At 46.1% G+C, this 27,977-nt stretch overlaps 1 protein-coding gene across 1 annotated transcript in view; it reads right to left on the bottom strand.

The window, feature by feature from the left end:
- The window catches only part of LOC140723891 (uncharacterized), a 36,571-nt gene extending 8,888 nt beyond the window's left edge, over positions 1-27,683 (bottom strand). Inside the window, exons 1-3 of the mRNA XM_073038431.1 lie at positions 27,602-27,683; positions 12,640-12,798; positions 1,613-1,709 (exon numbers count right to left, since the gene is read on the bottom strand). Of these exons, the coding sequence (XP_072894532.1) occupies positions 1,613-1,622 (10 nt within the window). The 5' untranslated portion in view covers positions 1,623-1,709; positions 12,640-12,798; positions 27,602-27,683. The remainder of the gene's footprint in view (positions 1-1,612; positions 1,710-12,639; positions 12,799-27,601) is intronic.
- Positions 27,684-27,977: the final 294 nt, after the last annotated feature.

The raw sequence follows: 27,977 nt of genomic DNA, 5'->3' as shown, positions 1-27,977 counted from the left end.
ACTTCCCCACCCTTCATTCCTCTGCCCCTACCACGTTTGAAATATTGGAACTCTGGAACATTAAGCTGTCAGTCCTGCCCCTCCTGTAGCCAAGTTTCACTAATGGCTATAATGTCGTAATTCCACGTGTCAATCCAGGCCCTCAGCTCGTCAGCGTTCGCCACAATACTCCTTGCATTGAAATAGACACCCCTCAGAAGATTATTACCATCTCCAAAGAGTCTTTCTGATTTTGCATGAACTTTTAACATTATTTATTTTCACCCCCGCTCCACTGTCTGCTCAGGAGCTCTGGTTCTATAGAATGGACTTGATTAAGCTGGAAAGAGTTTAGTGGAGAATGACAAATATGTCACTGGACTAGGATGTTGGGTTTTCAGTTATATGGTTCGTCTGGGAGCGTTTGCCCTGGATAATTGGAGCTTGAAGGGTGACCTTACACATATACTTAAAAATAATCAGGGGCGTAGATAGGGTAGATGGTCATAGTCTTATTCCCGGGGTAGAGGAGTCTAAGACTCGAGGGCAGAAATTTAATATGGACCGACGGGGCATTCATTCACGTGGCCGGTGATCGGTATCAATTACATGCAGCCAGAGGGGGCAGTAAACACAAATAATTTTAAAGTTGAGAGGATGTGGGCAGAGAAAAGGATAGAAGTCTTTAAGGGAAATTTGGGAAAAGCTGTGGGAAAACGGAGCAAGCACAAAAGACATTTGGATCAGCATGAATTAGCTGGGCCGACGGACCTGTGTCCAGGCTGTTATATCTGTTTTATTCCCCCCGGAATCAGAGTTGAGCAGAATCACAGTGCCCATTGGGGACTGAGACATTTGGTCATTGGCTATACCGGGTTTTCCATCAGAGATCCTGGGAATTTTAAATCCAGGTAGCAGATCATCTTAATAGGGAAATATTGAGAACTCACATTCACCATTTGTACACAGCGCAGACATGGATGCGGGTATTAAAATACTGAAGCAAACCGCATATTTATCCAGAATGAGATGTCATCTGATCCTCAGCCATTACCAATGCTGCCAATGTTCTCGGCTCGGCTACAGAAAACAGATTTCAGAAACTCCCCTCATCTCCTTTCCACAGCAGCCAAGAAAACCAGGAGGGAGTTGATAGCTGCCGTTCCAAAAACTGAAATGCTCGTTTATCACACAATCTCTGAATTCCTGGAAATGCTCCTACCATCTGGTTCTGAATTTTATAAATGAAAGTTGGAGATATCTTACACATCAGGGCCTGTCTCGAGGTGAAACAGAAACTGACCCAGGACTTTTACATAGACCACAAGCCCGCAATTGCATTCCTGTATTTCACTCACAGCCACCTGATCCAGGAGTACCTGCTCCTTTCACTTAGGTGAAGCTTTGAAACTCACTCAGGTGAGTGGAGTGATTCGACCATTATCGGTGTCAGGTCCCTGAGCTGGAACTCTTAGATTGATCAATTACATCAAGGCCGCTTTACCAGTGGGATCAATGATACAGCTTGATGAAAGTTTTCTGTGTCCAGTTAGCATCTGTGTAAGTTTGTTCATTTGTACTAGTGTGTGCCAACAGGACAGAAATTTAGTTAGAAAGATCCCAATGATCATACCTTTGTCCATTCTGTATCTGACTGACGATTGTTGATTGCCGACGTCTTGTTTACACTTTGGTCCTGGAGCCGGAAAGCTCCACCTGCTGGTGATAACCTGAATTACACACAAGCAGACAGTGAGTCAGAGAGAGTACGATTACAGTATTTGCAAATAACAGTATCGCCATCCAATATATTAGAGCATCCGTTGGCTTAGGGACAAAACATTCCCTGTTAACATGAACTCCCACACCATGTCTGTGTCTATTCAGTGCATCTACTGATAGAGTTACAGAGCAACAGAGCACAGATAGAGACCTTTCAGCCCAATGAGACAATGCTGACCACAGTGCTCACCGAGATGGTCCCAATTTCCTGTGATGGGCCCATTTCCCTCCTGGTCTCTTAACTCCATCTACACATCCCAACTGCTTCTGGAATTATACAATTGTGCCTGCCTCATCCACTTCCTCTGGCACGTCCCTCCACATAATCACCAGCCTCTGTATGAAACCGTTGCTGCTCGTGTTGGTTTTGGAATCTATTTACCACACCTCTGCCCATTTAGATCCCCTATAAGCTACCATAATCTTCACCGTGAACACCATCTACTAATTTTGTGCCATCTGCGAACTTACTGGTCAAGCCTTGTACATTCACATACAAATGTTTGTAGGATAGTAACTGTTCTGGAACATGGTGTTGCGTGTCCTGAGGCACCTGTACCTTCTACCTGATGGCAGCAGCGAGGAAAGTGCATTGCCTGGGCGGTGAGGATCTTTGATGATGGGTGCTGCTTTTCTACGGCAACATTTCATGTAGATAAACTCAATATTTGGGAGACCTTTACCCGTGACATACTGGACCAAATCCAGTATATTTTGAAGGATTTTCTTCTCAAACGCATTGGTGTTCCCCGACCAGTCCATAATGCAGCCAATCAGCAGACTTTCCACCACACATCTGCAGAGGTTTGCCAACGTTTCTGATGACATAACGAATCTCCACAGACTCCTGAGGAAGGAGAGGCATTGTCGTACTGTGTTCGCAATTATATTTATATGAAAGGTCCAGTACAGGAACTCTGAGAGTGACACCCAAGAATTTAAAGTTACTGACCCCCTCCAACTCTGATTCTCCAATGAGTACTGGCTCAAGGACCGCGGGCTTCCCTCTCCGGAATTCTACAATCAGTTTCTTGGTCCTATTGATATTGAGTGAGAGGTTGTTGTTATTACTCCACTCAGCCAAGTTTTCAGTCTCCCTCCTGTATGCTGATTCACCTCCCATTTTGATAGAGTCCACAACAGAGGTATCATCAGCAAACATATATGGTGGTAGAGCTGTACTTAGCCACACAGTCACAGATGCAAAGCGAGTAGAGCAGGGGGTTAAGTACACATCCCCGTGGTTCTCCTGTGCTGATGGAGATCGTGAAGGAGATGTTTTTGCAATCTGAACTGAGTGAGGTCTACAAGTGAGGAAATCCAGGATCCAATTGCACAAGTATGTATTGAGGTCAGGTCTTGGAGTTTGCTGAATAGTTTTGCGGGGATGGTGCTTTTAAAGGTACTCTGATAATTTTGACTTTGAACTTACTCAGCTTCCCGTATGAGGCAAATGACATCGAGCTGCAGCTCCAGTTCCTTAACTCATTCTCTGCGGAGTTGCTGCTTGGTGCACCTGGTGCAGATGTGGTTATCTGGGAGGCTGGAGATCTCCCAGAATTTCAGTAATTTCTCTTTTTTCATTTTAAACAATTCACAAACATCAACTGATTTCACAATGCTTGTGATGTCCTGAACAGATTTTGCTGAAATGCAATGCCCATATTCACTAGTTTTCTCTTCATTCCGATACATCAATGTTCACAACATCCATCCCCAATACCTCCGCACCTCACTGTCAATCTGTTACATCTCCTGCTGAGGTCACCTGACTCTTCACTGAGGGGCAGTGATCAGAGAACTAAAGAAAAAAAAAACAGGCAGCTCTCCTTCTTGTGGTGTTACTGAACAGTGGCTCACCAAAGATAACCGAAAAAGCAAATAACAAAGCTTTACATCATGTACTGTAAGTTTAATTATGAGCAAGAGTAATGCGGCAACATTCTATAATAATGAAATTGAAGGTGTATTGGCTCCTTTTACCCTGCGTCATGCTGCATTTAATTCAGCCTGTGCTGGTGATGCTCCCCCAGTTCACTGCCCCAGAGGCGAGGGTCCTCTCCCAATCCCGACCCCGCAGACAATCCCAACACAGAAAGGAAAGGAAACTGCCGCCCATCCAGGAACAGTGAGCATGCGCAATGACTGTTGCACCATCAGTGCAGGGGGTGGCGGGGCTGAAATGAAACCTGCAGATGCTGCAGATCTGCGGTAAAAATGAAAGGGAGACACAGGGTCCTGTGACTGGATCCTTATTTTAATTATGTGGAAATATCAGATAGACTGGAAATTCGGGAGGGAGGTTTAATTGAAGCGTACACATTTTTGAGTAGCTCAGAAAATTAGAAAAAACTAAATTCTCACACAAATGGGTAATATACCCAGAAACTTTGGCTGCATTTCGGCAGGTTGGAAGAGTGGAATGGAGTCAGGAGAAATATATCCCCCACCTGCAACGGAAGGTCGTTACAGATGTAGATCTCATTGCCTTGTCCAAACGGGCGAAAGACGTGTGTGGTCCCAGCATCACAGCCTCATCCTCACCCCTCCCAAGGAGCAGAATAACAGGGGCTAAGCGTTAGCTCATCCAAAGCGGTTTGGGGTGCAGGTCCCACAACCCGGACTGACCCCGGCAGGTTCAGTCCAGGAAGCGGGGCGAAGGCCGCCAGTTCGATTGAAATAACGGGTCTCACTGCCCAGCATCAGACCTCCTCACTCGGGACTGGTCTCAATACTCACCAATGGGAAAGTTATGTCTTCACCCCGCAGTCAGTGATCCATCCCCCTGCTCCCCGCCCAAGGGACTTTTTCCGACCCCGAAACCTATTCAACAAAGAATGGAATGGAAAACACCGCCCATCCGGGAATGCGAGCATGTGCATTATGATCAATGCGTCATCAGAGGGGAGGACTGTCCAGGGTGATCTGCTTTGGGATGGAGTGGCTCATCCAGTGCAGAGTCGTGCTGTTTAGGATTTTCATAAACAGCAGTTTTATTGATGTTAGCTGGAATTGCCAGCAAGGAAAACACATATTGCATCAGGTAACAGAACACCTCCTGTACACAGTCTTATCTCCTGGAAAACTAAACACTTTCACAATGTCGACCTTAGGTATCCCTTCCTCTAAAAGCGACTGAATCATTCAGATCGCTGATCACTGAGAGCAATTATGGTTTGTTGGTCATTAAAGTTCGCCCTGGGTGGTTTGGATGGAGTTGATGTGGAGTTCGGTGTGTCACAGTGAAAGAACCGGACAGCCAAACGCCCTGACCTAGTGACCTCCGGCCATGGATGGTGCCGCAGTGAACCTCCTGCAGAGCGCAGGCGCGGTGGCGACTCCAACTGACGCCGGCTGTGAGGAAGGGGCTTATCTCGGCTTTGAGTAAATAGAGGTTGGGTTGCAGTGGGAAATGTCCGGTTTCGAGCTCTGCCGGACAGCCAGAGGCTCCGGGCTCTCCAGTCTTTCAGTCCTGGTTTTGCGCCTGACCGGGATTGTGGGATCAGTTAGATGCGGGTCCCCTTGCTGGGAGGGTGGACCTGCGTGAAGAGGTGCTGTCTATATGTGCGGATGTGGGCTGAATGCTGGGAAGGATTTGGAGCTATCGGCACAGTAGAGGGAGGGTGGGATATTGAGCGTTATCGGACGCAGTTATTGGACGTGGAGGACGGACATGGGGCAAATTAAGTGGTAAACTAGGGAGGATCTGGTCCATTGGATCTGACAGGATATGTCAGGAAGCAACAATTTTCTCTTCATATTAATTAATTACTGTCTAATCTTGCTGTTAACACTGTTTGTTACAGAGTCCCAGAACCTAGAAAGTCTCAGTCTACACATCTCTTGTGAGGCCGCACTTAGAGTATTGTGTTCAATTCTTTTCACCTCATTGTAGGAAGGACGTGGAAACTATGGAGAGGGTGCAGAGTAGATTTACTAGGATGTTGCCTGGAGTAGAGGACAAGTCATATGAAGCAAGGTTAGCAGAGCTGGGATTTTTCTCTTTGGAGCCTAGAAGAATGAGAGGGGACTTGATAGAGGTCTACAAGATTATGAGAGGCATAGATAGGGTGGATAGTCAGTACCTGTTTCCCAGGGCACGAATAGCAAACCCCAGAGGACATAGGTACAAAATTATGGAAGGGAAGTTTAGGGGGGACATCAGGGTAAAGTTTTTTTTACACAGAGGGTGGTGAGTGCCTGGAATGACTTGCCAGGGATGGTGGTGGAGGCTAAAACATTCGGGGAATTTAACAGCCTCTGGGACAGACACATGGAGGAAAGAAAAATAGAGGGTTATAGGTTAGTTTGGGTTTAGTACTTTTTTTTAAGGATTATTTGGATCAGCACAACATGAAGGGCTTGTTCTGTGCCGTACTGTTCTATGGTTCTAACCTAGACAGCCATCACCGTCATGGGCTGCGAGTACAGATTGGGAATGGAGAGGGGGTGTCAGTGACCTCTGCATCAGAGAAGGACATGGGTTCGTACAGCCGTCTGTCAGATATAAATGTTCTCACAGTGGGATAAGAATTGGTGGCAAATCTGGAGTTAAGAAAATGGGATATTGCCCGACACAATCATCACATGTCCTACCGGCTAACAGGAATAAAATACTTTTAATATAAAATTGAAAGTAAAGTGCTGGAAACTCGGTACATCAGATTGGATATGTGGAAAGAGAAACTGTGGAAGACTCAGTATCAGAACTGGGACTGTCCAAGATGCAGCCCGATCTGCTGAACGGTTCCAGCGTTTGCTCTTTTTACTTGAAATGTTGCGCAACTATTGACCGATTACAAGACGTTTGTGACGGCCTGAACGAAGCTGCACAACTTTAATGCCCACATTCATTAATTTTGCCCTCATTTCAACACAGGGATAATACAGTCGATACATTCAGTGCTCACAATATCCTCCCCATCCCACTATCAATCTATTTCCTGACAAAAGAGAAACACAATGGACATTTGGTAACGCTGAAACTAAAATCGGAATGGCTGTCATTAACCTACGTGCTGTATTGAATAAATCCTCTGATAATCCAGGTAACAAATACCGATTTCAGAAATGACTCAGTAAGGCAAAATACTTCACAATGAAGACAGTGACAGAACAGAGATTGTTGGTATAATCATTGGTGTGATACAGGCTGGACAGATATTGAACAAGACATTTGATATAGATCATTGAGGTGGTAGGATACGGGCTGGACAGAGGTTGAACAAGATGGTGGATATATATCATTGAGGTGATGGGATACAGGCATTGGTCCCACTTGCAGCTCAACAGCTCAACAGTCTGCCAGTGTTTGACCCGCAAAGTGGTGAATATCTCTGCTCGACACCACTCTGGGCTCCGACGTTTCCATAGATGAGCCCCTCATGTCCCTTCCCCACTGTGAATGGGCTCCTTCCCCCATCCGGCTCCTTGATTCCCCACTGGAATAAACATCCTCTCAAACTCTGTCCACCCCCTCTCTCACCATCTTTATCCTCACAGTAAAATCCCTCAGCCTCGCCCTTACGCCGAGATTCCTCCCCAGGGGGCCGGCATCAAGCAGATGAACCGAGTGGTCTCCTCCTACCTCCCAGCAATACATCAGACTCCGGCCGCAGGAGTCGCTTCACAAACGCCCCAACTTCCCTCGGAGGGATGTGGAAATAAATCAAAAATCAGGACATTTACTTGAGGTTTATTCCGCCTTGACGGGGAGTTCGATGCGGGTGGCGGAGATGAAAGCAGCGGAGGTAACGCCCTCTCAGCTGCTCTGCCTCCGCTATTCGGCGTAACCAGTGATAAATATGTCTTCACTCCTCTGTTGACTGTGGGGTGGGGTGGGTGGGTCAGGTAATTGTCACCTTAGCCGGTAAAGTTCGACAGTCTCAACACCAGTGTGACGTAAGGAATTGCACACGTGACTTCAGATCCCGGTAAGGGGGATCCCACACGTGACATCAGGCATGTGCCGGGGTTATTAAACTTGAACATAAAGTGGACAATGATTGTATCATAAACAGAATACATGATAAATATAGATGTTTTCATTCAGTCAATATCAGTCTTGTAAATGTTGCATTTTGTCCCTAATGCAGACAAGGGAGCAACCATGCTCCAAGGGTCTGTCCCCACAACACCCACTGGGACAGCCTGCAGGCCCAAGGTGGGTCTGTTCACTCCGTTGTTTAAACCGAGATTCCTCAAACAAAAGGCAGCCACTGTGTCGCTCCAGCCCATTGTGTCATATAGTAATCGTGACTTGCTCTCAAAATCTCCCCCCACACTGCACTCGCAGGTCAACACTTTACCCGTGTCTCCTAATAATATACTGAATACTAAATCCTCGGCGGGAATACAGAGTTGCTGTACATGTGTCTTCACAGAGATATGGCTCACTGATGAAATTTCGGATGCAGTCATTCAGCCAGACGGACTCGCCTTGTTTCGTGCGGACAGGGGTGCAGCTCTCTCCGGTAAGACTCGCGGTGGCGGCATCAACACGAAATGGTGTAAGAACTCTGTGCTGGTTTCCAGACATTGCTCATCGTTAGTGCAGTTTGTGGCTGTTAGATGCAGACCATTTTATTTGCCACGGGAATTCACCTCCATCCTTATATTCGGTGTCTACATTTCCCTCCAGCGCTAATGCTAAGGAGGCACTTGTGAAATGGTCGGGGTTATCAGCGATCTGCAGAACGCACACCCTGATAGTCTGTTTATTGTCGCCCGTGATTTCAACCACGCGAACCTTAAGTCAATGTATCCCAAATTCTATCAGTATGTGGACGTTGCAATAAGGGGGGAGAAAGTGTTGGGCTTGGTTTACACAAACATCCCCGACGCTTACCGGACACAGCCCCGACCCCACCTCGGTTACTCAGACCACATCTCTGTTATGCTAATCCCAGCATACAGACCGCTCGTCAGGCGCTCCAGACCAGTTCAGAAGCAGGTGAAAACCTGGCCAGCAGGAGCCATCTCTGCTCTTCAAGACTGCTCTGAGAACACTGACATGTTCAGGGAGGCTGCAACCGATGGAGACTCTACCAACTTAGAGGAGTACACAGCATCAGTGACCAGCTACATCAGCAAGTGCATTGATGCTGTTACTCTGCCCAAGACCATCACTATACGTGCCAACCAGAAGCCATGGATGACCGCAGAGGTGAGTGCGCTGCTGAGGTCCCGCGACTCCGCCTTCAGATCAGGCGACAAGGCAGCCCTAACAACAGCAAGGGTCAAACTGTCCCGAGCCATCAGAGGGGCAAAGCGTGCACAAGCCCAGCGAATCCACAGTTACTTCCAGGATAGCGGCGACACGCGGCGCATGTGGAAGGGCATCCAGGACATCACCAATTACAAGACAACATCACCTGACTGTGCAGGTGATGCCTCCCGCCCGGCTGCGCTAAATAACTTCTACGCCCGGTTTGAGGCGGAAAATGACGGGGAGGCGAGGAAGTCCACCCCTCCTACAAATGTGTGGTGCTGTGTCTCACCGTGGCCGACGTGAGAGGAAACCTGTGAAGGGTCAATCCACGGAAGGCTGCTGGACCAGACAACATCCCTGGTAGGGTGCTCAGAGGATGTGCAGACCAGCTAGCAGATGTTCTCACTGACATCTTCAACATTTCCCTGATTTCCAAAGTGCTTCAAGGCCGCCATCATCGTCCCCAAGCCGAAGAAGTCATCAGTGTCCTGCCTAAGTGACTACCGTCCCGTTGCACTTACATCCATCATCATGAAGTGTTTCGAGAGGCTCCTCATGAGGCATATCAAGTCCCTGCTGCCCCCCTCACTGGTCCCCTGTAGTTTGCGTACCGTCCCAACCGTTCAACAGACGACGCCATTGCCACCACACTCCACCTGGCCCTAACCCACCTGGACAAAAAAGATATACGTTCGGATGCTGTTCATAGACTTCAGTTCAGCATTAAACACAATCATCCTTCAGAAACTGATTGGAAAGCTGAGCCTACTGGGCCTGAACACCTCCCTCTGCAACTGGATACTAGACTTCCTGACTGGGAGACCTCAGTCAGTCCAGATCGGGAGCAGCATCTCCAACACCATCACACAGAGCACAGGGGCTCCCCAGGGCTGTGTGCTCAGTCTACTGCTGTTCACTCTGCTGACCCATGTCTGTGCTGCAACACACAGCTCGAACCACATCATCAAGTTCGCCGATGACACGACAGTGGTGGGTCTCATCAGCAAGAACGACAAGTCAGCTTACAGAGAGGAGGTGCAGCGGCTAACGGACTGCTGCAGAGCCAACAACCTGTCTCTTAATGTGAATAAAACAAAAGAGATGGTCGTTGACCTCAGGAGGGCACGGAGCAACCACTCTCCGCTGAACATCGACGGCTCCTCGGTAGAGATCGTAAAGAGCACCAAATTTCTTGGTGTTCACCTGATGGAGAATCTGACCTGGTCCCTCAACACCAGCTCCAAGGCAAAGAAAGCCCAGCAGCGTCTCTACTTTCTACGAAGGCTGAGGAAAGTCCATCTCCCACCCCCCACCCTCATCACATTCTACAGAGGTTGTATTGAGAGCATCCTGAGCAGCTGTATCACTGCCTGGTTCGGATAATTGCACCATCTCGGATCGCAAGACCATGCAGCGCATAGTGAGGTTAGCTGAGAAGATAATCGGGGTCTCTCTTCCCGCCATCACGGACATTTACACTACACGCTGTATCCGCAAAGGAAACAGCATTATGAAGGACCCCATGCACCCTCATACAATCTCTTCGCCCTCCTGCCGTCTGGGAAAATGCTCCGAAGCATTCGGGCTGTCACCACCAGACTATGCAAGAGTTTCTTCCCCCAAGCTATCAGACTCCTCAATACCCAGAGCCTGGACTGACACCTTGCCCTATTGTCCTGTTTATTATTTATTGTAATGCCTGTACTGTTTTTGTGCACTTTACGCAGCCCTGTGCAGGTCTGTAGTCTAGTGTAGCTTTCTCTGTGTTGTTTTTTAACGTAGTTCAGTCTAACTTTTGTACTGTGTCATGTAACACCATGGTCCTGAAAAACGTTGTCTCATTTTTACTGTGTACTGTACCAGCACTTATGGTCGAAATAACAATAAAAGAGATTTGACTTGATTTGAAGCCTTATTCGTCCTCGCTACGTCAGAGGATATAAACACCCATTTTCCCACTTCAATCCGTCACCCTTACACCTCCGCCAACTCCTTGTGGAGTAAGAGTGACATTGAAGAAACGGGCTTGTTGGATCTTTTCCGGGAGTCAGGCTAGGAAACACGTGGCGGGATCTACGGAGGGAACTCCTAAATGACGAAGCCCACATCCCCATTGGGTGATATGCTAAATTGTTATTTGCTGTCACCAATGAGAGATAAATGAAATTCACGTCACTTCACGACAGATACCGGGCACGCACAGTATGATCAAATCGTCTCAACGTCAGCCCGGGATTGCGATGGTGACGAAGCTCCGCGAGAGTGCTCGCGTGGGCAGTGGGCGGGGCGGTGAGCTGGTGCGTGCGGCAGATGGGGAGACTGTCCAGTCAGTAACAGGGAACGGGGAGCGCGTCCCTCAGTCCCGTACCGCGCTGGCCAGATCACCGACTGAGTCATGGTCGATCCGTAACCCTCTGGAGTATAACATTAGCACACAAATCTCCATGTATGTAGTTAATCGATGTAGTTTTTCTTATATACTTAATCAAGGTAATGTTTCTTCTCAGTTCCACAATATAACTAATATGCAGAAGTTGTATTGACTAACACTAATTAAACTGTCAGAACTTTTCTAATCAACACAACAAATGCATAAGTGGACCACTCTGCCCTCCGAAATTGTTACTGTTCTGATTTAAACTTCCGTTACGCATTCCCCCATGTTCATTTCGAAAACAATTCAACCCCACTCTTTTTAAAGAAACTGGGCTTTGAATGGAATCAAAGGCTTTAATTTCACTGGCCAGTGAGTACAAAGAGTTCGTAACTCCCTCGATTAGCACCAGCAAGAAAAGTAGGAGGGTGAGTCAGGGAGTGACGGAGGTGGGGGTGGAACTGTTGCTGCTTTTCACTACATGATGCCCTGTCCACAGCCAAACCTCCCACAGTCCCTCTGAGCATTGCATCTAACTTAATATCATCTCCTTCATCATCTGACCCATCAGCTTCCCATCCCGAAATGACTGAGTTTAAACCGACCCCGGCAGCTGTAGCAGTCCTGGCTGCAAAAACATCCGTTCCATCTCAAGTACAGATATAACCCATGCCTTTGGTACAGAGTCAAAGAGGAACATTGCGAAACCTGTTACTGCTTAATCACAGATTCACAGGTCTGACAATTTATTGGTAGGAAGATACCTGATGACGCCAGGCTACGTAAATGTATATTATTGGTTGGCATTGGCATGTTAGGACTGAATGTAATGGGGTGCCGGGACATTTGGCTTCAAGAGGTTTTGCGCTTAGCAGAGGCTTGCACGACGATACACTCGGGGGCAAGTATATCATTGCAGCTTGCAATAGACAGAGGAGTCAATGACATGTTGCTGTAGTTCATGGTAATTCCTCATTTCTGCAATCACTACAGCAGGAAGCAGTTGCGGCGTCTTATATTGGGAGGAAATTCTCAACGCATTTTGAAATTATTGTGACGTAACACAGACAAGCAAGGAAACATCAGGAGTGACGAGTTTAAATGAGCAAACAATATGAGGAATGTGCGTGGCTTCACGGAGCTGATGCTGACAGCAATTAGCAGATCTGGAGTGATTGCAACTGGCGTTACTGGCACTTCTACATTTATACTGTTCCGCTCCAGCTATTTCCTACCTTCCTTTGTACAGGTATGTAATGTCTAAAGGACCAGTGTTAGAGTAAATGAGACTCACCAAACTTTCTCATGGCTGAATCAATGGAAACAATGAAGGTTTCTCTCCAGTTGATGCTCTCAGTCCTCGGGCTGGTTCAATTGTTGCTGTTCCCTCATCTTCAGTTGTGGTTTGCTTCCAGTCGTTGGCTTTTCTTCCAATAAACCTCTCACCGCAGGTCTAACTTTAACCACAGCGAATAGAGAATGTTACTAATACAAATGAGAACAAAGCATTAAACTGAAATTTAAATATTGAACGCATATATCATGATCCGAGTGAAGAAATCTGTAACTGTCCCTCACACTTTACAAGGCATGACATGGGATGCAAAAGAACACACACAAAATGCTGGAGGAACTAATCAGACCAGGCAACATCTATATGTCGACTCTACTCTCTTCCATAGATGCTGCCCGGCCTGCTGAGTTCCTCCAGCATGTTGTGTGTGTTGCTTGGATTTCCAGCGTCTGAAGATTTTCTCTTGTTTGTGATGGGATACAAAGAAGTCATCGTTCATTCATGGTATAAGATGCAAGTCAAAATATATTGGAGTAGGATTAGATGATTCGGTCATTCTAGTCTGCTCCTTAATCATTCATGAAGGATTTTTTTTCAACACCTTATTCTTGCTTCCCTGCTATAACACTCAACCTATTCAGCAACCCAGAATGTGAATATACCCAAGGATAGCCTCCACCACCCTCTGTGACATCAAATTTCACATTCCCCCCAACCTTTGGCTGAAGAAATTTCTCTCAGCTCAGTTTTTAAGTGAAGCTTCTTTATTTCTGAGGCAGCACTCTCAGATCCCAGACTCTCCGGCTAATCAATACACCCTCTCTATTCTCACTGCATCCAGACTTGTTGTTATTCAGTTGGTATAAATAATCACTCCCGCTCTATCTTTCCCCACCCGAACACTATCCCTGTGAACTGCACTGAACACAGGCCCAGGGCCATCACTGCTCCACACGCATAAAGTTTATGATTCCTCAGCTTATTTTGAGAACTTTGTTAGCAGCAACTTTACTGAATACATTTCCGGGGAAAACAGGACATTTGGTACAAGGATAATGTACTGGGAAAAATCTGGTTTCTTTACTCTTCTATCAACCCTCACAAAACGAGAGCAGGTGCACTGGTCCATTCACAGAGGAATTAAAATGTTCCGGGGTGAATGTAATAAAGAGAAACTGGAATCACTAGAAACGCTCAGCAGGTAAGGAATTGCTGTGGGGAGAGGAAAAAAAGTTAGCGATTCAGTTTCCTAACCTTTCGTCAGAATGGATTCATCCAGTTTTTAGTGGAAAATCTTGGGGTGCTCTCCATGGAGCGGTGGGGACTGAGGGAAGATCTATAGAGGTTTATAAGTTTATGAAAGACATTGACAGAGTAGACAGGGACTATCTTTTCGCTGTTTAGAAATGTCTTAATGCCAGAGGACATGCGATGAAAGTGTGTGGGAGTAGTTGCAAAGGAAATGTGAGGGTAAGTTGTTTTACTCAGAGAGGTGTGGATGCCTGGAATGCGCTGTCTGTTATGGCGGTGGAAGCAAATACATTGGAGGCTTTTAAGAGACGATTAGATAGGCACATGGGTCTGAGGAATATTGAGAGGATATGGACATTGTGTAGTTAGAAGTCATTAGTTTTGGGGGCAGGTTGATTTACTTTTCTGCTGGTTTGGCACACCATTGTGGCCGAAGGGCCTGTTCCTGTGATGTACTGTTCCATGTTCTGTTCTATCTTCAGCGTCTTGAGTTTCTGTTTGACTCCCACTGGCAGATAGACAGGTGAGAGTGAGGGGGAATTTCCAAATGTCTATTGATTTCTGAAATCCCGGTCTATTTCGACTGGTGCAAACACAAAACAGCGTATTTATTCACAGCCTCTCCCTGTGAGGGATGGAATGGGAACTCATTTAGATTTAGATGATTTAGGTGATTTAGATGCATCTCATATTTTTTTTTACTGAGTTAAGTATTGTATGTAATTAGTTTTGCTACAGCAAGTGTATGGGACATTGGAAAAAAAGTTGAATTTCCCCATGGGGATGAATAAAGTATCTATCTATCTATCTATCTATCTATCTATCTTTGCTTCCAAAGCAACTTCAGAACCAAACATCTGAGCACAGAACAGGAATACTCGCTCAACATCTCATAAACCCAAGACAACTTGATCCCCGGTTTATTTTATCTGGGTCAAAACAAGTGAGGTATCCCAGGATCCAACCTCAGAGGGTCACAGCCCTCACCGAGAGCCTCGCACATCTTTTCCATATCTCACACTGAGAGATTCACGCTACCAATATCCAGCCCCCGGAGACGTCTGCTCCGTTGCGGAAAGATCCAGCCGCATCTGTAAAAGAACCGACTTAGTCCGAAGTCCAAACACTGCCAGTTACATATTCCTGGAGCTCCCATCCCAAGATTGTATCGCAAGCACCAGCTCTCCCAGGGCTCTTTGCTGCCGGTAATATGCGGCAGTGTCTCAGCTAATCCCCGTTCAAAAACTTACACTCCCACACCAACCCATGACAGAATTGGAGACTGATGATCCTTTGTCTGGACGGGCTTCAGCCGGGAAACATGGACACTGGGTCACGAAGAGGGTGCTGATACATTTCAACTTGTCTCCACAGTTACATTGAGCACATTCGTTCATTATTTTATTGGTGAGAGTGATCTAACCCAGGTAAATTAGCAGCCACTTTGCCCATCGTGCAATAAGAACAAAATGTTTGAAATATAAAATTGAAAATATAGCACTGTAAACTGAGTACAGGAGATTTTATTTGTTCTTTTGATGCACGAAGCACTGACTGTCTACAAGATGTTTGACACACTGAACAGAAGTGCATAAATGCAACCCCTACAATCATTAGTTGTTTCTTCATTCCAGCACAGACAAGATCCATCCCGCACAGTGAATGCTCAAAGCATCTTCGTGTCAACACCGGCTGCTGAGGCCACTCTCTCTCCGCCGAGAGTCAGTACCAGAGAGAGATATACATGATCAACTCTCCCTGCAGCTCTGTTGAGCTGTTGCCCTGGCGACGGAGGAAGTGGCTGGCAAAGGTAACCGAAAAAGGAAATAACACACTCAACGTGACATGTTCTGAATTTCATTATGGCAAAGACGAACATTCAGCCATTTTGTAACGGTGAAACTAAAATTCCAGCGTTTGTATTTACCCTGTCGATGTGCATTCAGACAATCTCCTGGTAGTTCCAGCTCTGCAGAACTTCCAGCAGTGCAGACGCAGGTCCAAAATAAAAATACATTGTTGGATACGGCCCCTCTGCAACAAATGTCGATTTTGTGTTCAAGTTTTAATTTAGATTCATAGAGCCCTTAGAGCACAGACACAGGACTATTAGCCCATCCAGTCCGTGCTATGTTCGCTCCGGTACCATCCACCTGCACCCAGAACATAGCCTTCTGGACCACTTTCACCCATGTACCTACCCAAACATCTCTTGCATACGACAATTGAACCTTCATCTCTCATTCGGCTGAGAGCTGTTTCAGCATTCGCACCGCCCTCAGAGTGAATCAGTTCACCCTCAAATTCCCCTTAAATATCTCACATTTGCCCTAAATCCATGACCTCACCCCACTTGAGGGGCAAACACCTCCCTGCATTCACACTATATATACCACAATACTTTTATATATCTCCAGCAGTGGTCTCCAACCTGGGATCTCTTTAAGAGACTATCTAACCCTACTGCTACCTTAAAGTAATTATGGACCTGTATTCCCATGTCAATTTGGTTTGTCCCACATCGCAGACGCCCTGCCAGTCAATGAGTTAGTCATATCCTCATTTGTCCCGCCAAAATGCAACACCCCACAGTTATCTGCATTAAATTCCATCTTATATTTTTCAATTCAATTTCCCAGTTCCACACAACTCCGTTTCCAAAGAGACTTGAATCATTCCAAGGCAATGTGCTAAAAAGCTACAAATGAAATAAAAAAACTCAACAGATAATCTGACGAAAGATAATTTCTCCGGTCTAACACCCTGTGACGGAATGGCTTTTCACAATTTCTAATTTGATCTCAGGTCTCCAGTATCCTGAGTGTTTCTTTAAATTTCAGCAGCTCACAGACAGGCTACAGTGAGAAGGAATTTCCGAACACGGTGAGGATACTGAAACCGACGTAAATAACTAACGATGGAGGCGTCCTTCTTCTTAATGCTTCCTCCCCAACACGCCACCACAAAGAAGAGGGCGCTCTCAACAACTGACCTATAGAACATCTTCAGCATCTCACTGCAGACATTGAATGACGCCAACCTTCTAAGGAAGTACAGTCGACTCTGTGCCTTCCTGCACAAGGCATCTGTGTTGGCAGTCCAGTCTAGCTTCTCGTCTAACTGTACTCCCAGATACTTGTAGGTCTTAACCTGCTCCACACATTCTCCATTAATGATCACTGGCTCCATATGAGGCCTAGATCTCCTAAAGTCCACCACCATCTCCTTGGTCTTGGTGACATTGAGACGCAGGTAGTTTGAGTTGCACCATATCACAAATTCCTCTATCAGTTTCCTATACACCTCCTCCTGTCCATTCCTGACACACCCCAAGGAAGGCGGGCTCTGTCGTGGGCAAAGTACTGGAGAGTTTAACATCGGTAGCTGAGCGAAGGGCGCTGAGTAGGCTACGGTCAATTATGGAAAACCCTGAACATCCTCTACATAGCACCATCCAGAGACAGAGAAGCAGTTTCAGCGACAGGTTACTGTCGATGCAATGCTCCTCAGACAGGATGAAGAGGTCAATACTCCCCAATGCCATTAGGCTTTACAATTCAACTGCCAGGACTTAAGAACTTTTTTAAAGCTATTATTAATGCTTTTTGAGTTAGTAATTTAGATGCATATCATATTATTACTGAGTTAAGTATTGTATGTAATGAGCTTTTGCTACAACAAGTGTATGGGACATTGGAAAAAAAATGTTGAATTTCCCCATGGGGATGAATAAAGTATCTATCTATCTATCTATCTATGAAAACAGTGAACAGCTCATTCCAGGTACTCACTGCCTCTGTGTATTGAGATTACCTCTCAGATTCCTTCGATCGGACTCCCCAACCCTGGGAAACAAAGCCTGGTGAATGAGGCTGGGCATCAAGGGCTTTGCAGATTACGTGAGGGAAAAGGTAGCCTTGACTGTACCAGTAACGCTTCCCTCCCTGGCGCTCTAAGCACTGCTTCGAGGCACAATACAAGCCAGTCACGAAAACTACCCCCCGCCACCCCGAGAGCTGAGCAGTCAATGTCTGTAACAGAAGACGTAATAAGGTCTCTGCAAGGGTGCTGGGCCAGAAAACATCCAGGCTGAGCTCGCATACAGTGTGCACATCAGCGCATTGATCTCTTCACGGCCATTGCCAACACTTCACTCTTCCAGGCTGCCGTTCTCACCTGCTTCAAATCAGCCACCATCATCCCTGTACCAGAGAACTCTACACATTCAGAACAAAAAGACGACTGCCCGGTGGACCTGACGCCAATCAGTGTGGCGTGCTCAGATCGGCTGATAAGGGCACGTATCAAAAACTCCAATCTTTGCTCACTGGGCGCTCACCAATAAACCTACCTATCGAATCACTCCAGGGCAGATGCCATAGCATCTGTCATTCCCCTTGGCCTGACACACATAGAAAACAGGGACACTTGTGTCAGAATGCTGTTTCTGAATTTCAGTTCGGCATGTCACACTATTGTCCTAAAGACACTGGTGAACAAATTCCTTCTCAGCCATCTAATTATACCACTGTGCAACTGGATGTTGGGCTTCCTAGCTAACAGACCGCCGACAGTCAGGTTGCACCACCGCTCGTCCTTTCCCATTATCCTGAAATCGGCTGCGTGCTGAGCCCATTGTTGTACACTGTGCTCACACACGTCTGCATGGCCAAACACCCAACAACCACATTGAAAACATTCGCTGATGTCACAGTGTGGTGGGGCTCTTCAGTAACAACAATGATATGTCATACAGAGAAAACAGCTTAAGGACGTAGTTCCCCCTCACATTCCCCTTAAATGTGCCATTGTTTCCCCTAAATCCATGATCTTACCCAACCTGAGGGGAAAATGCCTACCTGCATTCACCCTATTTGTACCATTATAGATTTCTATATCTCTAGCGGGTGTTCCCAACCTGGGGTCCAGAGACACTTCGTTTAATTGTAGGGGCAAAAGGCATACAAAATGGCATGAATAATGAATTACAGAGGCCTCGACACTGACACACACATCCCACTCGTCACAGATCGCCATTCGCTAAAACCATCTTCAATCATCGCACTCTGCTTCTTGTTCTCGAGCCCGGTGTGAATCCACCTCGCCAGCTCCCCGTGAATCCCACGTGACCGAACATTCCCGATCAGCTGTCACGCGGGATCTTGTTACAGACTTTACCAAAGTTCAGATGAAAAACATCACTGCCCAACTTTACCTAACGCCCTAGTTAACTCTTAAATAATCTTCAAAATACTTGACAGATATGATGTCCTATTGGGCAGTGTGGACGGTGATTTCCCCATAACCAATGTCTAACCGCCCGGGATTTCAGCTTCACTGCAGACTGAGAAAATTCCGATCCCAGTTGTCGAATTACCAACTTGGACTGAAGCCCGTATACTGCCAGTTCCATATCCTCAGAGTCACCAGCCCAATATTATCACCCATACAAAGACGCTTTGGTGCCGGCGATTTGCCGTGGTGTTTCTGCCATTTCCGATTCGCAGACTAAGGTGGAATTAGAACCTAATGACCCTCTGCCGGGGCCGGTGCTCAGGCTGGTTCCCCGGTCTATATAGAGGATGTGGATACACTTCAGCCTGACCCCAGTAGCTAAACCGAGCATATTTGTTCACAATCTTCCTTTTGTGTGGGATCTTGCCCAGCACAGCTAGCTGTCATGTTTCCTGCAGTGTAGCAGGAACAAAATGTAAAATTATGAAGTAGAAAGGTGCTGGGAACTCGGTATATCAGACTACATCTGTGAAAGGGGGAATGGTGGAAGACCCAGTTCCAGAACCGAGACTGTCCAAGATGCTGCCGATCTGCGAGCGTTTCCAGTATTTTCTACTCCTTACTTTAAATTTCCTGCAACTGCAGTATTTGCAGATGAAGTGTTGCCTCACCTGGAAGGACTAATTAGTGTCTGAATGGAGATGAGGGAGGAGGTGTACGGGTAGGTGTAGCACTTAGGCCGCTTGCAGGGATAAATGGCTGGAGGGAGATTAGTGAGGTGGGATTAATGAACAAGGGAATTATGGAGGGAGTGATCCCTGTTGAAAGAAGAAGGTGGGGTGGGCGAGGAAGGTAAACATATGTTTAGTTGTAAGATCTCTTTGGAGATGGTGGAAGTTGCAGAGGCTGAAGGGGTGGTAGGTAAGGACAAGAGGAACTCCATCACTATTACGGTGGGAGGAAGATGGGGTGAGCACGGACGTATGGTAAATGTGAGTGAGGACTGCATCAATTGCGGAGGGAGGACAGCCACATCCTGGGAACAGATGCAGGGGGAGCAATGAAACTGAGAAAAGGGTAAAGCATTTTACAAGTGATAGGCTGGGAAGAGGTATGGTCGAGATTATCATGGAAATCAGTAAGTTTATAAAGGATGTTGGTTGACAACCTGTCTCTAGAGATGGAGAGATCAGGAAAGGGCAAGGACGTGTTAGAGATGGACCAGCTTACATCAAATAGCTCTTGGCAGGCTAGTGTAGAGACGGCAGGAGCCCTGGCAGACACGGATGTTGCTGGCATTTAAGGAACTGAGTTACAGGGGTAGATTGAACAAGTTAGAAATTGATTCCGTGAAGCACAAGGGATTGTGATGCTAGCAGAGGTTCCCAAAACTTTTTATGCCACAACACCTACCATTAACCGTGGCGGCCGTGGGTCCCAGACTGCGAACACCTGCCAAAGGTATACAAAGGATACCCCTGCTAGAGGTATACAAACTATGATGGTATAAATAGGTTAAACTGCAAATACAAAAAACACTCAACAGATAAAGAATATCTACGGAGAGAGAAACAAAGTTCATGCTTCAGCTCCGGCAACCTGTGTCGGAATGGCTTCAAACTTCTTTCTGATTTGAATTCAGGTCTCCAACAACTTGAGTGTTTCTTTAATTTCCAGTTGTCACAGACAGCTGAAAATGAATGGAAATTTCCAAACATGGTGAGAATACTGATCCCCAGGTAAATAGCCAACGATGCGAACCCTGAACAGCTCGTTCCAGGTACTCACTACATCTGTGTGTTGAGATTACCTCTCCAGTGTCTCTGGTCTCTCCGCTCCATTGTATCTGTGCCCTTTGGCTTCGGACTCCCCAACCCTGGGGAAAAATCATTGGTATATTTGACTGGGCATCAACGGCATTGCAGACTACGTTACGAAAAATAGCTCTGACTGCATCAGTCACGTTCCCCTCCCTGGCGCTCTAATCAATGCTTCGAGGCCCGCAACTCGAGCAAGTCACGAAAGCTACCCTCTCCGAGGAGAACAGCCATACTTTGTAACAACAGCAGATGAAAGGACTCTGCAGAGATTCAACCCCTGCGAGGCTGCCGGGTCAGAAAACATCCCAGGCCAAATACTCCGTCAGTGTGGAAACCATCTTACTGATGACCTCACGGCCATCGTCAACACTTCACTCATCGTGTCTTCAAACCGCACAACCCCATCTACATCGGTGGTGCGCAGGTGGAACTTTAAAAGCTTTAAATTCCTCGGGGCGAATATCACAAATGATCTGACTTGGTCTAACCAAACAGAGTCCACTACCAAAAAGGCCCACCAGCGCCTTTACTTCCTGAGAAGGCTGAAGAAATTTGGCCTGTTTCCTAAAACCCTCACTAATTTTTATACGTGCACCGTAGAAAGCATTCTTCCAGGGTGCATCACAACCTGGTATGGAAGTTGTCCAGTCCAAGACCGGAAGAAGCTGCAGAAGATCGTGAACATAGCCAGCACATCACACAAACCAACCTTCCATCCTTGCACTCACTTTACACCACAAGCTGTCGGAGCAGTGCTGCCTGGATATCAAGGACAAGACCCATCCAGCCAACACACTATTTATCCCACTTCCCTCTGCGAGAAGGTTCAGGGACATGAAGATTCGTACGGCCAGGTTTGGGAACAACTTCTTTCCAATTGTGATAAGACTGCTGAACAGATCCTGTCCCGGATCTGGGCCGTACCATCCAAATATCTGGACCTGACTCGCACTACATTACTTTCCCTTTTCTATTTGTTTATTTTCTAATCATGATTTATAATTTATATTTTTATTATATTTATTTCGATTTGTACTTCAGGGAGCGCGAAACGCAGAAACAAATATCACTGTGATGATTGTACGCTCTAGTATCAATTGTTTGGTGACAATAAATTATAAAGTATACAGTAAATCTATACCTTCAGAAGCAAATGACTACGGACTAGCCTCTTCTTCAATGTCAACGAGACAAAGGAGATGGTTATCAACTTCAGGAGAACTTGAACCACTCACACACGTCTTTACATCAGCAGCATAGCTGTGGAAACTGGAAGCAGTTTAAAACTCCTGGGCGTGTATATCTCATACAAGTCCTCATGGTACCAGAACACATTTCACAATGCTCGCTCCCCAACACCTCGACTTTCTGAAGAAGCTGAAAAGAACGGACTATGTGTAGTGCATGCGGGAAAAAGGCCGGCAACAGCATGGAGGTTCCCACCCACTCTTGCTCATGGACTGTTTGTCCCAAACCCATCAGGGAAGAGGCTACATGGCATCGGCTCCAGGCCAGTAGACTCAGAAATAGTTATTTTCTCAAGCGGTAAGGCAAATCACAACTCCACCCACTAACTCACCCCTCCACACCCCCATCACCACTATTTTAAAATTTCCTGTCAGTTACCATATGTCCAGATACTCCTCTGCCTACCATCATTTCATGGACATACGATCAATGTTTTAAGCTATCATCTGTATTGTGTGTTTTTATAATTGTGCTCTTTATCTTTCTGTGTTTTTTTTTTGTTCCTGCGTCAGATCCAGAGTATGTTATTCTCCTTTTCACTTGTGTACTGGAATGACATTAAGTAACTTGGACAGGAGGAAGAGTATAGGAAACTGATACAGGACTTTGTGATATGGTGCAACTCAAACTACCTGCGTCTCAATATCACCAAGACCAAGGAGATGGTGGTGGACTTTAGGAGATCTAGGCCTCATATGGAGCCAGTGATCATTAATGGAGAATGTGTGGAGCAGGTTAAAACCTACAAGTATCTGGGAGTGCAGTTAGACGAGAAGCTAGACTGGACTGCCAACACAGATGCCTTGTGCAGGAAGGCACAGAGTCGACTGTACTTCCTTAGAAGGTTGGCGTCATTCAATGTTTGTATTGAGATGCTGAAGATGTTCTATAGGTCAGTTGTGGAGAGCGCCCTCTTCTTTGTGGTGGCGTGTTGGGGAGGCAGCATTAAGAAGAGGGACGCCTCACGTCTTAATAAGCTGGTAAGGAAGGCGGGTTCTGTCGTGGGCACAGAACTGGAGATTATGACATCGGTAGCAGAGCGAAGGGCGCTGAGTAGGCCACGGTCAATCATGGAAAACCCTGAACATCCTCTGCATAGCACCATCCAGAGACAGAGAAGCAGCTTCAGCGGCAGGTTGCTATCGATGCAATGCTCCTCAGACAGGATGAAGAGATCATTACTCCCCAATGCCATTCGGCTTTACAATTCAACCGCCAGGGGCAAGATATGTTAAAGTGCCGGGGTTAGGACTGAGCTTAAGTTACCATTCAATGTATTTTAGTAAACTATTTAAGAACTTTTTAAAAGCTATTTATTAATGTTTTTTTGAGAGGGTGATTTTAGATGGATATCATATTTATACTGAGTTAAGTATTGTATGTAATTAGTTTTGCTACAATAAGTGTATGGGACACTGGAAAAATGTTGAATTTCCCCATGGGGATGAATAAAGTATCTATCTATCTGTCTATCTATCTATCTATCTATCTATCTTGAATGCTGGGGAATATATTATTACCAACCACATTATCTATGTCACTTCCTGATTTTATAAACTCCGACAATGTCACCTCATTCTCTTCTGCTCCGTGGAATAAAGATCCAGCTTGGCAAACCTCTTCCTATGCATAGGCCCACTAGTCTAGTCAGCATTTTCACCAGTCTCTTCGATACGCTCTCCAGCTGGTTAATCTCTTTCCTACAACAGGGTGAACAAAACTGTGTATGATACCCGGTGTAGCCTCACCAGTAATTTATATAACTACAATATGATGCCCATAACACAAAACTCAATGCCACAACTGATGAAGGCCAGCATGGTTAAAGCATTCTTGGCCAAACTTTACACTTGCACGTCCACTTTCAGGAAAACGTACACTTGTACTCCCCGGTTGGTCTTTTCCTCAACATTTGGTGCCCCGCCATTCACTATTTCAGTCCCACCATAGTCTAACTGTCCATCATGCACCATCCGTCACTTATCCAATTTTAAAACCAATTGCCATTACACATCCCATCTCTGTAATTGATCAAGATCTTTTAAAATTCATTGTAACCTCTTGCAATATCAAGCAGACTCCCGACTTTTATATCAAATTTGCTGACCATGCCATGCACATTCATTTTCATGTTGATGTCCTGAATAATGAATTGTAGAGGCTCAATACCAGCACTCACATCCCACTCGTCACAAGCCTGCATTCGCTCAATCCATCTTCAGTCATCACTCTCTGCTTCCTGTCATCGATCCCGCTTGGCAGATAAAACGTGGTGTAGTCGGTGATTTCCGCTCAACCAATGTCCAATCTCCCGGTTCCTCAGCTTCACTGAAGACTGAGAAGTTTCCAATAAACACCTGTGTAGTTACCAAGTGGACGGAAGCCCCAAACAGCCCATTCCATTTTCTCAAAGACTCCGTCCCAATATAATAACACACAACCCTGCGATGTTTGGTGCCGGCGATTTGCCGTGGTGTTCCTGACATTTCCGATTCATAAACTAAGGTGGAATTGGAACCTAATGACCCTCTGCCGGGGCCGGTGCTCAGGCTGGTTCCCCCGTCTGTATAGAGGATGCGGATACACTTCAGCCTGTCCCCAGCAGCTAAACCAGGCACATTTGATCCCTATGTCATCGCTGTGTGGGATCTTGCCCTGCACTGTTGACAGCCATGTTTCCCACAGTGTAGCAGGAACAAAATGTTCATAATGTCAAATTATGCAACAGAAAATGCTGCGAACTCAGCTACATCTGTAAAAGGAGAAATGGTGGAAGACCCAGTTTCACAATTGGGGCTGTTCAAGGTGTTGTCGACCTGCTGCGCGTTTCCTGCATTTTCTTCTTCTTGCTTTAAGTTTCCTACAACAGTAGTATATCCTCTCTATTTAACACACAGCTATAAGCTGATTACAGAAATGTTTGTGGCAACCCAAACTATTCAGCAGTTTGATGAAAATGCCATCGCCACAACCATGAATATGTTAATTCTCAGTTCATTCCGACCCTGGTGTAATACATTCCACACAGTCAATGCTCACAGCCTCCTTCCCTCCCACTATCACCCTATTGCATTTGCTCCCGAGACCACTGACAGGATGCTCAGAGGCACTGACCAAAGAGCGATAAAATTGTGCAACTCCTGTCGCAGTTCTGGCCAGTTGTTACCGTGGAAACGGAGGAAGTAACTCGCCAAAAGATAACTGAAAAAGGAAATAACAAACTCAAAATCATCCGCTATGAGTGACATTGTGACAGAGATTAACACAACAGCCAGTTTGTAACAGAAAAACTGAAATTGTAATGGCTCTTTTTACCCCGCCTCGTGTTGATTCAGTTAAACCTCTGGTAGTTCTAGCCAACAAAAAACAATTCCTGGAAAACTCAATGAGGTACGAGGCGGAAGAAAATTCTTCACAATGAAGAACGGCCGTTAGAAGAAACGTTGTTCATATATGTATACCACTGAGCTGATGAGATACATGCCGGACTGAAGACAGCAGAGAACTGGAACACAGCTGAGCAGTTTAGAGAAAGAAGTCTCCCCTCCATGGACCCTGTCTGTACTTTCCGCTGCCTTAGTAAAGCAGGCGACTTAAAGAAAGATCCCCACACCCCTGGATACTCTCACTTCTCACCCTCCCATCGGGTCGGAGACGAAATAAAACAGAAACGTACCACCAGGCTCAAGGGAAGTTTCTATTCTGCTGTTATAAGCGAACTGAATGTTCCCCAGTGTGAAGAGATGGACTCCTAACCTCACAGTCTAAATCGATGTGTCCTGGCACCACACATCTACGTGCTCTGCCCTTTCTCCGTAACCGGAATGATTTGTTCTACTCTGTTATTGATTTACCCTGTCTCACCTCAATGTACTGCTGTAATGTATTGATCTACATGCATCATCCCGAATACAAGATTTTCACTGTACATCGGTACATGACAAAAATAAACAGGCTCCCCATTTAAATTGTGCGGAAATATTAGACAACTGGCGTCTTTCCCTGAGTAATAGCAAGCTTCATTTTCTTAGAAATCCATATAAATTAAATAAGGGTTAATTCTCCCATCAAACGGTCATATATCGGAAAACACTAGTTGCATTGCTCAACGTCGTAGCATAGGAAAGAAAACAGAAATTATCCGAGAGGATATGACAGATCTGGATCTCACTGTCGCCTAAACGGGCTAACAGTTAAACTACGCATAGACGTGGATCAGTGTGCCGAAAGTCCAATTACTCTGTTTAACCTTCTCTGTCTGCAAGAACACAACAGGCCGAATGGCCGCTTTCCGTGTTCTGGAATGGTATGAAACAATTATTCACCCCGGGCATCGATCCTAGTGACGTTTGGATCCGGATCGGAACAGATGATGGAGGTAAAATTCCCCAGGTACAAGTCATCGGACGGGTGTAGACCCGGCATCAGCTCCTCATCCCGCTCCTAGAACCCAGGCACCAAGATCTGAGCGGCGGCTCAACTCAGGCGGCACGGTGTGAATGTCTCACAATCCGGACCGACTCCGCCGGATTCTCTCCGCGAAGGGATGAGAGGCCGCCAGTTCGGGGAAGTGAACGGGGCTCACTGTCCGACATCCGACGTACCGGCTCGGGACCGGCCTCAGTACTCACCGATGTAAACTTGATGCATTTGCCCCATAGGCAGTGATCGCTCTCTCGGCTCCCCGACGACGATCCGCTTCAATACAGAACGGAAAGAAAGCCACCGCCCTGCCCAGGATTGAGCATGCGCAATGTGATCTCGCGTCTTGAGAGGGGCGGGCGGGGTCTCGGAAACAATCCAACAGATACTGCAGCTCCGCGATTAAGGGTTCACGTGACCGATGGGTTTGGTCTCCCATGGCAATATCATGATCAGGTTCAATACCCCCGACATATCTCATGAAATTTATTGTCTTTTTGTCAGTACCAGAATGCAATAAATAGCAACATCGATAATACCTGAATTGCAGTAGATATATATTATATATTTAAATTAGATAAATCGTGCAAAAACAAAATTAAAAAAAAATACAAAATTCAGTGCCAGAACTGATGAAAGGCAGCATGGTTAAAACCTTCTCTCCCACCCTCGATACTTTCAGTGAACTGTACACATGTACTCCCAGGTCGCTCTGTTTCACAGCACTTGGTGCCCCGCCATTCACTATACCACTCCCACCGTGGTTTGACTGTCCGTAATGACCCATCCCTCACTTGTCCACGTTAAAAACCTTTTGCCACTCCACATCCCGTCTGCCAAGATTTATTTAAAATTCACTGTAACCTGCTGTAATATCAAGCAGACTCCTGAATTTAATATCAAACTCGATGACAAAGCCATGTACATTCATATTCAAATTAATGTCATGAATAATGAATTGTAGAGGTCTCAATACTGACACTCACATCCCACTGGTCACAGGCCTCCATTCGCGAAATCCATCTTTAATCATCACTCTCCGCTTCTTGTCATCGAGCCCTGTCAAAACAGTTATCTATTTCCAAAGCTCTAAAATATTTGATCTGATTGACGTCCCACTGTGTGGTGTAGTCGGTGATTTCCCCACAATCAATGTCTAATCGCTTCACTGCAGACTCACTGCAGACTGAGTTCAGAAATGTTTGGGACACCCCAAGCTGTTCAACAGATTTGTGTAAACGCCATCGCCACCACCATCAATTTGCTAGTTGTCAGTTCATTCCGACCCTGGTGTAATACAGTCCACACAGTCAATGCTCACAGCATCCTTTCCTCCCACTGTCATTCTGTTGCACTTGCTCA

The sequence above is a fragment of the Hemitrygon akajei genome, unplaced genomic scaffold (assembly GCF_048418815.1).
Source record: "Hemitrygon akajei unplaced genomic scaffold, sHemAka1.3 Scf000144, whole genome shotgun sequence".
NCBI lineage: Eukaryota > Metazoa > Chordata > Chondrichthyes > Myliobatiformes > Dasyatidae > Hemitrygon > Hemitrygon akajei.
This window is presented reverse-complemented; position numbering and strand designations above follow the sequence as displayed.